The following is a 12,701-nucleotide window of genomic DNA, read 5'->3' on the forward strand; positions in this document are numbered from 1 at the left end:
TAAAAAAAAAAAAAAAAAAAAGTTAAACAAACACCAGCAAAAGAGGATAAATAAACGTTTTTGTAAGTGCCTAACTTGGCGCGGTTGAAGCAGAAATCCCTAGAGGACTGAGCTCCCTCTCTCTCTCTCTTTCTCCTTTGTGTTAATGTTTGAAAGATTTTCAAATGCCGGAGTTTATTCCTACTGCAAACATTTCTATTTACAAGGTCAAGTGTATCAGCACTCGACACAGCTTAGGAGTGTAATTATTTATCTAAGGGCGTTTGAGTGTAGATCAGTAGCTTTGGCAGAAAACCAGACTCCAACCCACACCAAAACAACTCCTGACAACAATATTACAAGTTATTTTAATTGTTCACTCAACTGTTTACTTCCTACTGTGGGTTTTATATGTGGGGAAACTAGCAACAAATGTATCACTCTGAACCAGTGTATGAGTTTTGCTAGTCTGCCAAAGAAGTGGGATGTAAATTTAACATCTTTTATTTGATAAAACGACAAGATTTAATATATTTGCCAACACACGAAGAGGGTAGAATCTAGTAATTTACACTCAAATTGCACTTTTATTCTATGTAAATCCTCTCCTATTTCATATAATCCAACTATTTTCATATCCTGATAAATATATATGAGCCATATTTTGCTTGTGTATGCATTGATAATTGATTATGAATAAATTACAGGTATAAAATCAGAAAGCAATGTCCACACGCTCATTCTTTTAAACTCTTTACTAATGAACACGGCAAAATACAGCCAATATGTTTCCAAATAATCATGTTATTCCATTTATAAAAATACAAAAACAAAGGGTTTAAGGCAGCATTTAAAAAAATCATTTTTACATTGCTACAATGTGCATAAATTCTCTGCAAAAATAAGTTTCACTTCAACAAATCTATAAAATACACTGTACATTTGAAGCAAATTTCACTGCATTATTTTATGTACATTTCATGAAAGAATAACATTGCAAAATGTTTGCAAACTCGTAGAATTCATCTCTATATTTTTAAATAAATTATTCCTCAATGAATACACTTTATATAAAAAAAAATGTACAAAATGTAGAGCCACCAGTAACAAATCCCACTTTTAAATACACTATATATAAGATTTACCAGAGCTGATCACTCTGACACCTCTGGAAACAATATAAAACTTTTCTGAATATGTTATTTACAGATTATTAATAAAATGTATTTTCTTGCATGGCAGTGCAGAGCTCTGTAAAACACAAGTTGCATTGCTCAATTTGACCAGCAACTCACAGGGGATCAAATGACAGCTTCCCGAGTACAAAAATATCATATTATAGTGCAAATAACAGCACCAAAATTGATGTTATCAAAGAAATAAAATGCCATTGAATGCTATTTCCTTGATAACGCTGGTGCTATTATATATATATATTTGCACAATTATGCTAGTTTTACACATGGAAACTGATTCACCAGCCCCAGCAAATCTGCATTCACAAGTGGGGAGAAGTATGACACTGTATACTTCTACTACACCGAGTTTTATAATACAGAATTATTATTATTATTATTATGATTATTATTTGTTTAAATGCCATGAACGCTTAAACACAGTAATAAGGCAGTGGAGAATATTCCTTATCTGGTGTTGGGAAGAAAGGGAGATTGTTCACTCAGTACTTGTAAGGCAGTAGTTTTTGGCAGCACGTATCACTGGCTCAAGTCTCTTTTCTCACCGTCGTGTCAAAAGCCAAATAAACAGCTATTACCAAAGAAAACATTTGAAATAAACACATCAGTAGCCTTTGCTACTACTACTCCCTTACAAAAGGCATTTCTGGTTGCTATCCTAAGCGGTAAACAGCACTGCATAGTACAGTCAATTTAAAACAGATCTTAAATATATTTCCACATCCCATTCCTCTTATACTAATGTAGTTAAATGTAGCTGTTCAAACAGGGTCTGTGCAGAAGAATGGGTTGGGGGGAAGGCTGAAGGAGAGGGACAACATGGCAAAACCATCAGCATCTTGGGGTGTTTAGCGTTGTATGTTAATAATCAGTTAGCTGATCACCTCCCACTAATAATCCGCTTCACCTGTTCGCATTAGTATTACTGTACATACTGAGGTGCAGCTGGTGCATAGTGACACAGGGCACGTCTAGATCACCCGGCGTTATGGGCTGCCCGTGAGCTGACGGTATACCCTCCAGCTGTACCTTTGTAGCAGGTACAGTACGCTGCATGTTTGTGTATGTCCTGTGAGATCAGCTGTACCCTGTTAAACATAAACGTGTGTGTGTGTGCGGGTAAGCTGCATGCCTTGTTAGGGGGAACTGCCATAGAAACTGCTTCCAAGTACCAACATCCAGCACAAATAAGACAAACAACAGTGGTACCTATTTAGATGTGCAACATATTGGGAGGGTTAGTGGGGTTATGAATGGGGGGGGGGGGGATGTGTAGCATGAACATGAACCAGGAGAGGTACATTAAAAAAACTGAATTAAAATGTCATCAGCATAACAGCACACACAGTAACACCAGCATCACCTCGCATCACTTCAGTGTGTGTGTGAGTCCACAGGGGGCTCCGCTATAGCAGCAGCAGCAGCAGCAGCAGCTGCAGCACAAAGGCTGCCAGCACAGTCCATGCAGCGGCCGCGCGCGGCGCCCCCTGGCTGTCCGGCTGCTGCGGGGGCGGCCTCGCCCGATGCAGCTGCTGCTGCTCCTCGGGGTCGTCCTCGTCCTCCTCGTCGTAGTCGTAGTCGGCCCCCCCGCTGCTGCCGGGCCCCCCGCCCCACGCCTCGGCCCCGAAGCACAGGCGGGCCATGTTCTCCTTGATGGACTCGCAGATGGGCCTGTCGCTGCCGTCGCACACGCAGTCGTTCAGCAGCAGGGCCTGCGGCACCGCCAGCATGTCCTGGATCACCCCCTTGCAGTCGTCCGTGCAGCGCACCCCGTTGAAGAGCCGGCCGCAGTAGAGCAGGTAGCGTTTCAGCGAGCTGTTGCAGAGCCGGTCGTCCTCGCAGCGCCTGCGGGCTTCCGTACAACCCATCACCGCCCCGCCTACAACGCTGCTCCCGCCTCCTGCTGCTCCGTCGCCTCCACCTCCCCCGCCGCCACCGCTGGTCCTGGGCATGCACGGCTCGATAGCCCGCTTGGTGGCTTTGCACGTCTCGTCCATGGCGCAATCGCAGTCCTCCAGCGCCGGCCCCCGCTTGGTGTGGTTGAGCTGGATGAGGGCAGAGATGCAGTGGCTGGGGCAGCGGCGCCGGGCGGCGGAGTGGGACGCGGCGAGCTGTCCTCCTTGCTGCCGCAGCACCGGGGCGCACGCCTCGGTGTACTGGCTGTAAGCGTAGCTGCAGTCCGGCTCGTCCTGGCATTGCAGCGCCGCCTGCCAGCAGATGAGCCGCAGGCCCGCGGAGAGCCCGAGGATGGAGCCCAGGAGCAGCACGCAGGGGATGCCTCCTCCACCACCAGCCATGGTCAGGGGGTGTAAAGGGAAGGCAAGGAAAAAAAAAACCCCAAAGCAGAAGTTATCAGCACCGCTCCTCCAAGACCCAGATGCAAAACGTGTGCATGTGATAAGTTTGGGGGGTGGTGGGGATGAGAGGAGTTGGGATCTCAAATCATCAATCCATCCAAAAGCAGCTGCCGGTTCCGTAGCAAAAGATGCAAAAAAAAAAAATAAGGCAGAAAAATAAATGTGTTTTTCAGCTGATGTTAAATGCACGCGATGCAGCGTGGGGGTGTGTGTGGGGCGCGGGGCTCAGTGCCCCCGGGTGCAGTGACAATGGCAGGGACGTCCCGTTGGGCTGCTCAGTGCCCCGCAGCAGCAGCAGCAGCTCAGAGAGTTCATCTCGCTCTGCTCTGCATTTTCATGCAGATCGCATTCACTCCCAAAGAAAAGATGCTGCCGCTGCTGGGTTTCTTTCTTTCTTCAATGCCCTCCTCGTCTTTCAGCCTCCAAGAAAGTCTCTTCAAAGTGACCGGCTGCAGCGAGCAGCTACAACCGCGCTCAGTCCCCTATCTCTCTGCCAGTCGCCTCTTTTCGCTCCAATCCCATTCAGAGCCGCCTTGTAAACTTCAGCATTTTCACTTTTTCTTTTCTTTTTTTTTTTTTTTTATGCGAGAGGGGAGGAGAAAGAGAGGGAAAAAAAAAAAACTTGGGCTCTGCAAAGGCTGCTGCTTCACTGATGCTTCTCTGTCAACAACCCCTGAGATCAGTCTGTGCAGTGTTTGCAGCCTTTAAATACAGAAAGTACACTCACAACGTGCTCTGATTACAGCTCATTATGCATGCATGGAAAAGCAAACAAACACAAATATATAGCAATGATGCTGCTGCTGCTGCTGCTTCTCCTCATCCAGGCTTGTCTCCCTCGCTGCTCTTCTGATCTCCTCGCCCTATGCTCAGCCCCTTTCCAGGGTCTCACTGATGCTATTGGTCCAACCGCGTGTTGTTGAAACTTTTTGTGTGTGTGTGAGAGAGATCCCCTGAAGGGGGATGGTGATGGATGGAGCAGAGGGAGGGGGCTTTGTATTAAAGCTGAGAAGCAAATGCTTCAGGCTGACATATATCCCACCCATTTCCCCAGCCCCTCCTGTTTTTTTTTTTTTTGTTTCAAACTGCTTTTTAGTCCTGTGGGGGCACTAAAAAGTTTACCAACTACCTCAACACTAGATATTGCATATTAGCCCTAGTGCAATAAGAAGCGTTTCATATTTTCTGTATGTATACAGTAGATGCCCCTGGAGTGAGATGCTTTTGTCTATTTCTCATTAAAGACTTGATAACAGCGTTGTATTTTTCTGCTTATCTCTGAAAGTAGTAATTTAAAGTATGTAGTGTTTTTTTTAATTGTTTTTGCCTTTGAGAAACTTGTGTGTACGTGTTTTTTTTTTAACAATTGTGTGTTCCATTTTTGTTACAAGGCGTGTGAAAGTTATAGTGCAAATTAAAAGAAGAATGGCAAAAAAAATCATGAAATTAGATCATTATAATGCAGTTTTCTAGGTTTTATATGTTAGATGATAACAAGAATGTGAGGACACGTGTGGAATTATTTACTCACTTGTTTAGAAATAATTATAATGGGTTCTAAAGGGACACACATAATATGCAGAACCAAGTTGCCATTTAATAAATTGTAAAGTAAGTAGGATAAATGAGTAATCATATTGTATTCTCGTGCTACATGACTAAAAACTATTTGGTGATGAATAATGCAGGATGAGAGAGTAGATTCCTCTGGAGCCAGGCTGCATGCCTGAGGCACGAAGTATTCTCAGTGCAGATGAATTTCAAGTACATTAAGTACATAAATACTTTTTTTTTAGAATGTGAAGAGCAGCAAAGATGTACAAATCAGCATTTGTGCAGCCAGCTAGTCTCCATCCAAATTCCCTAACCATACACCATACAGTATATGTATAAAAGCACATTTTGTAATCTAAAATGTACTAGAGTGATGTTGTATCATGGAAACCTTTCAACTCAATTTAAATGAACAGGTGAATACTTCCCTGACAAAGAGAATGTTGCTTTACAGTATATTGAATGCCCTGATTCCTCTGTCATGTCTTCAACAGGATTCGGTAGTGTTTTTTTTAACTTTTTGGTTAAAGAACCCTACTATATTGTGAAATTCTGTGGAACGTCAACCCTCTCTATAGCGTGTCTGAGATGAGATGCATTGTAAGGAACACCAACCCTCTCTAATAGTGCGCCTGAGATAAGATACATTGTAAGGAACCCCAACCCTCTCTGATAGCGTTTCTGAGATCAGATGCATTGTAATTAACCTCAACCTTCTCTAATAGCGCACCTGAGCTCAGATACATTGCAACGTACTCCAACACTCTCTAATAGTGCGTCTGAGATCAAATGCATTGTAAGGAACCCCAACCCTCTAATCGTGTGTCTGAGATCAAATGCATTGTAAATTCTTCTGTATTTGGTACAATTATCAAATGATCCATAAATTGCAGGAACCATTTCGGGATGCCGTGGAACCCAAGGCTTTTTATGAACCCCTGTTGAAAAACACTGGGATAGGGCTATAAATAAGGGTGTTGAATTGAAAGAAGAAAAAAAACACTTTTTTTCTGCGCAATAAATTATGTTTTTACTTTGGTAATAAGAACTTATATACTTTGTTTCTACAGAAGCATGTCACATCAGGTATACTCTGGAATAAAGATGTGTCAATGTTACCGTAGATGGTTGAAAAGGCAAAAGTATAATAAATAAATTGACAGCTCTGATGAAATATGGTTCATTTTAATTTACATTCAAACTCCTGGTTTGTTGCTATTATTGCTTTATTTAAATAATTTCACAAGACTTTATAAATGAAATAAGAGATATTCATTGCTCTACCTGGGAACTTTTATAACACGATCATCCTAAGATTTTGTAAGAGTAACAACCTTACAAATATTTTTGGCATCCTTGTTTCGTAGGGAAACCTTTCTCCTTTAACTGGAGATGTACAGTAGGTTAACACCAGGACTCTCGCAGGCCTGGGCATGGTTAATGTGGTTGCGGTATTTGCTTAGGCTAGGAAGATGTTTGCTTTTCTTTAACTAAATTGCAATGCCACCTTCATTTCCACAGCAATTCAGGCGTTAACCACAAGAGGCAGTGGTGTCTGCAGACTGCCAAAAATCTGTGCTTCTCACTCACTCAGCTATAGTTTACAATGCTCAGATACTGCAAAGTAGAGAAAAACAGGGACATCACCCCAACCCATGCACGTAATCCAAATCACCATTGTATTAACGAAGAATACAGTTTTGCAATATTGGCATGAACATTAAGGTGTATTAGTGAAGTTCAGGGCATAATGTTTGTTGGAAAAAAAAGTTGCAGGTCACTTTGATATAAAATGGAATGGATACTCGATGTCTTAATTCAACACAATAACATGTTTTTGTTTTATCTTTAATAGGAGGGCAGAAATACAATTCATCTGCATAAATCAAGATCTACAATATAAGCAAGCAAAGGCAAAAGCAATATTATCCTAACTCTCCCTCCAGTATTTTTGGTGGGGCTTTGTTTGTTTTCTCAAGCTCTAATTTTGATGCCTTTGGTTTTTAGAAAGATAACATCTAACATTTACTATTGGCTAAATTATTACTGGTAGAATAATGAAAATTTTGATCCACATCTACAAGATATACATATACAATAGCTTTGAAATGTACATTATTTAAACTTGTATTACAGTAGTATAATCTGTTTTTACATTTGTACTTCCAACCTATGATTCCGTATTTGTATTGGATTTGGCATTGTTTCCTGACCAATTAAAGCTGCAGTTCAAGCAATATCCTACAATACATGTTCGTGTGCTTTTTAAATAAATCAGTTCTGTACTATTAAAAAAACTTGTAGTATTTAAAAAAAAAATGTTTAATGTATTCTCTTGTAACAAGCATTTTTGTTTTTAAAGCAATCACTTACAAAGTCACATTCCTTTCCACTTCTGAAACAGGCGCTGGCACACCCCTTTTCCCCTTCTCTAGCAGTGCACCAATTGTATATAGCGACTGCCTGGTCACATGATCTTCCACACAGAACTTTGCATCTTTGGTCCTCTTCTGCAGCACTAAGTTATTTAGTGAACCCCCGAGCCAAATCTTTGTTGATCGATCAGCAACTTAGCTAATCACTTGTCAATGTGCAGATTGTATTGATGCACATATTAAATGGGGGAAATTAAAAGAAAAGCTTTAAACAGTGAAATAACTTTTAGTTGTTCTGTACAGGCATACCCCGCATTAACGTACACAATGGGACCGGAGCATGTATGTAAAGTGAAAATGTACTTAAAGTGAAGCACTACCTTTTTCCCACTTATCGATGCATGTACTGTACCGCAATCGTCATATACGTGCATAACTGATGTAAATAACGCATTTGTAACAGACTCTATAGTCTCCCCGCTTGCGCACAGCTTCGGTACAGGTAGGGAGCCAGTATTGCTTTTCAGGACGTGTTCACAGGCGCATGCGTGAGCTGCCGTTTGCCTATTGAGCGATATGTACTTACTCGCAAGTGTACTTAAAGTGAGTGTCCTTAAACCGGGGTATGTCTGTATGGGTTTTTCTTTCCTGGGAAGAGTTTTTATTATTGCTGTGCTTGTATAGCTATATGGCATAATGTAATTTCTTATGTGACAGAGATCTGTGTATAAATACATTTAGTTCCCTTTAAAGCTGCAGATCAAGCAATATCCTACATGTGTTTTTTTTAATTTTTTTAATAAATCAGCTCTGTACTATAAGAAAATACTTGTATCATTTTTTAAATCACTGAATTACATTTTTTATGTATTATAATGTCACAAGCATTTTTTGTTTCTATAGCAACCATTTGCAAAGCCTGCCCTCTCTCTAGCAGTGCACCAATTGTATCTAGTGACTGCCTGGTCACATTATCTTTCCCACTCAACTTTGCATCTTTGTTCCTCTTTTGCTGCACTGACAGTCATTTAGTGAACCCCCAAGGCGAATCTTCGCCGATCGATCACAGGAAAACGTATCGATTAGCAACTTTGCTAATTACTTATCATTGTGTGGATTGTATTGATGCACATATTAAAGGGGGGGGGGGGAAAGCAGCTTGGACTGCTGTTTTAACTCTTTTCCTGCATTCAAATTACGTGTTCCACCTACGTTAGGTCCACGTCCATAGTCAGTGCGACATCGTATACGCCGCAAACAAAATGGCGTAAGGCAATGTGCACGGCCATAGAGCGCGCATGCACAAGAGCGACGGCGTGGCAGAGTTTTCGCAGGACAACATTTTTTTATTTTGCCACGCGACAACCGGTCACGTGCGGGGTTCAGCCAATGAGGGTGAACCGCTCACGTGATGTCACAGGCCCGCCCCTAACTGTGAATCATTGTTGATCTTGGACACCTCCCCATCAAGTCTTCTCCTCCAGCACTTTTTGACCATGGATCTCCTCTGCAGCAGGCAGGCGCGCAATGCCACGTGCTCCGTTGTGTGCGCACGCAGGCCTACTATGCACAAGTCCTTAGAGAGCTGCAAGTCCATCCCCATTCTTGTCTGACAATCACATAATGATGAGAAAAACTTTCTATGCTCTACAATGTGCAAGAATTGTCCCATCTTGGTAAAAGAAAATATAAGTATTTATCAAGAGTTCCTATAATAATATATACAGAATTTTCACCCATCAAACACTAGGAAAATGGCAACTAAGCAAGAAAGAAAGATAGAAGCAAAAGGCAGAAAAAAACAAAGACAGATAAAACCAGTACATCTTTTGCCACACTATTTGCCCGAGTTTGCATCCTCAGCAATATTTTATTCATAAATAAATAAATTAACAATGCTACACAGCCTGGTTGCTCAATTGTTGAACAATACAATATGTGCAAAACCAAGTTTGCTTAAAATAGATAAACACAGTATTATTGGTTGGGAATCAGTCATACAATCATAGGAAATATGCTCTTGACCCAACAAAGTGCAAAGTGTTTTCTTGGTATCCCACAATTGTACTGTAGTTATGATGAAGGGACGTGGGAGTTCTGAAGCTTGTCTACATCTCCAACCCCTGGTAATTAGGTAAAGAGTGTTGGAATTCCATTCATCAGTTGTAAGATCCAAAATGCTTTCCCTGTTAAATACAGTGTGCTGGACTCTGCACCTGCTGATATCCAACACATGGTAATAAATACATGGGGTTTGATGGAAATAGGGGTGAAATACTGGGATAACCCGATGTAAATAGAAACTGTAGCCAGTTATTTATATGCAGTCATATTCAGCGTTGGTTTATACTGCTGCTTGATCATTTTAATAGTTGTTCCAAACAAAAAGTTCAAAAGAATAATTCAGATGAGAAATGAAAATATCAGTAGTTCTAAAAATGAATGCAGGACACATTAAATATAATGACAGAATTAAAGCATCCTAAATGGTAAAATGTACTAATACCGAAGAATGCATTTTTAAGATCAAAAATGTCATAACAGATTGTGCATTGACGTTTGAAAATCAGGTTAGATAACTGTCTCATCAAAACATTTTTGCATTAGTTCTTTGTCAAGTAGATGGGAATGGACCCAAATCATGTTGTGACAAGGAATCTGTCTCTGATGCTGAGCATGGTGGCGTATCAAGTTAATCTTGAGTATTAACTCAATACAACTTCAGGAGGGCTGTGTTACCAAATGTTAAGCACAACCATACCCACCTAATTATCATGAAGAACAGCCTCATATGACCTCCACTAGATAGATTAAATCAAATGACCAATATTTCTACAGCGTCCAGCAGACTGACACTTAAAGATAGGGGCATGTATTCTAAATACCAGAATATTTTTATATCAAAACATTATTTTTCATAAATTCTGGAATCCAGTTTTATCCAGAATATAATTACCAAGGCACATGAGAAGAACAAGGGCATCAACCTTTCACTCAAAGAAGGGTTAAATACTGGCAGAGCCGATGTGATCTGACGTGTATATGGAGGACAAAAACAGTTGGGATCTAAGAGCAGAATATGGGAAACAAATCCCTGATTGGTGCTTCTAATATCAATGTAGAGTGATGATAATGTAGAGAAAAACCGGAACCATAAAAGGATGTAGAGATATCCTTCCAAAATGCACAGTGTGGTTTTGATAATATGTAGCTCAACAATAAAACCACAGATAAACAGATCGACATGAAAGAAGGAAAGACTGAGCAACTTAAGTATAAGAAAAAACAAAAATGGAGCGCATGAAAATGAAACCAAGAGAAGCCAAAATTAATAAATTTATTTTATATAAAAAAAAATAGTTCATCATACAAACATACATATATCAGTAATACATAATAAAACATGTCTAAAATGACACTAATATAATGCAACAGAGCCCTAGCCACTTAGGAGTAAGGGGTGTAAACACCCAAGTACACAGGCCCTAGTTGTAGCAGGAAGGAAGAGGTGATAGGAAAGCTAGATGGCACAATCTATGTTTTTTCTTGGTACTAGTCCCTCAGTCCCTGGCTAGGGATGCTGACCACAGATATCATCACTCATTGGGAGTGGCCCTAGCGGAGAACTACATCTGCCGCACATATCCTATGTTTTTTGGTTCACGGGGCACAGGGAGATAAAGTGACTTTCCCAAGGTCACAAAGAGCCGACGCCGGGAATTGGACCAGGTTTCTGCTTCAAACTCCATGCCAGTCAGTGTCTTTACTCACTTTTACTCATATTCTTATGTTTTGGAATAACATAATTGTAATTATTTTGCCTTTCTAGTGATAGATTAATGTAATTGATGTGTAGTTGATGCTTTTTCGTTATTTTATTGTTGGCGTGTACAGGTGCTTGTTTATTTCTTTGATTATTGTTTATTTTTGGCTGTAATAATTTTTATTAGGTTGACCATTGAGTGATATAGTGGTTTATCATGCCCATATTATATGGTACAGGGTGGGTATAGTGGGTCCGGGGGGGTGGTTAGGTCTCCCGGGTGGGTAGCGGGGGACACGGGTTAACCCCTTAATTAGTATAGAAGTTATTAACCGCTAAGGTGATTAAGGAGTTAAGGGCCATTAGATTGTATTAGATTGCACGTTTTCTTGTATTCTTGCTGGCATTGGAGGACATGGACCTGCAGTATGCTGACAAGGACACCCTTCATGATGACATGGGTAAGTTGAACATTCTATTTACTTTATTAATGCTGGATGGCTAATGTTTGATTTTAGAATGGCAAATGCACTATTATCCATATCTGGATAATAGTAATGTTGCCCATTACTGTACTGTATGTGTTGGGGGCAGGGGGGGTTGTTGGGGGTAGAGATGGTGGGTAGTAAGGCTGTTGTGTTTTAAAATATTTATGGTGGGTAGCGAGGATGTTTGAAGGTGGCATTTGGCCCTTGGTGGGTGTTTATACCTACCGGGTGGGTAGCGGGAGGGGTTAACCCCTTCATTACATTAGTGATATTAACAGCTTTGGTAATGAAGGGTTAACTCCACCCCAACCCCCCACAAGGCCTAAACACCCACCCAGGGCCAAATTCCACCTTCACCCATGCCCCCTATCCACAATAAACATGGCAGTGGTAGTTAACCCCTTCATTGCCTTAATGGTTAGCCGCTAAGTTAATTAAGTTGATTGTAAATGCATTTTTATTGAATGGGATTCATGCCGGGGGCCTCTGGTGCTGATATTAATGTGTATCAGCACCGGAGACTCCTGGCATGAATCTGAAAATGCATTTTTTTTCTATGTCCTCTCTCGCCGCCTCTCGGCAGCTTCTCACCAGCCTCACGCCAACTTTTCCTGGCGTGAGGAATTTAGGAGAAACTCACCATTGTAGAGCCACGATTAGCCTCGATAAGCTAATTGAGGCTACTAGAATTGCACGAGTTTCAGAACCTGCTAGTAAGTGGCTTATCGCCGCTCAGCTGGCGATTTTTTTTTGACGGCTGAAAATTTGGGGATTTATGCCTTTATCGCTCACTTATCGAGGCTTACTTAATAGCATATACCAAAAGGGGTGTTAAGAGTACACAAAAGATCCCAAATAGTGGCGCACCGCAGACCAGAGTGGTATTAAATCGTGGTCCAAAGTATGCGTCTAAACAAAACATATAAAATAACTTTATTACAAATAAATGGTTAAAACCGTGAAAATATTCCCTAAATCTCTAAATAAAG

General features: G+C 41.0%; 1 protein-coding gene across 1 annotated transcript; it reads right to left on the reverse strand.

Annotated features, from left to right (window-relative positions):
* Window positions 1–719: 719 nt before the first annotated feature.
* On the reverse strand, window positions 720–4,489 carry GAS1 (growth arrest specific 1). The gene has a single exon (XM_075599044.1). The coding sequence runs from the start codon at window positions 3,470–3,472 to the stop codon at window positions 2,582–2,584; it is 891 nt and encodes a 296-aa protein (XP_075455159.1). The 5' UTR covers window positions 3,473–4,489; the 3' UTR covers window positions 720–2,581.
* Window positions 4,490–12,701: the final 8,212 nt, after the last annotated feature.

This window comes from Ascaphus truei, chromosome 1, assembly GCF_040206685.1.
Source record: "Ascaphus truei isolate aAscTru1 chromosome 1, aAscTru1.hap1, whole genome shotgun sequence".
NCBI lineage: Eukaryota > Metazoa > Chordata > Amphibia > Anura > Ascaphidae > Ascaphus > Ascaphus truei.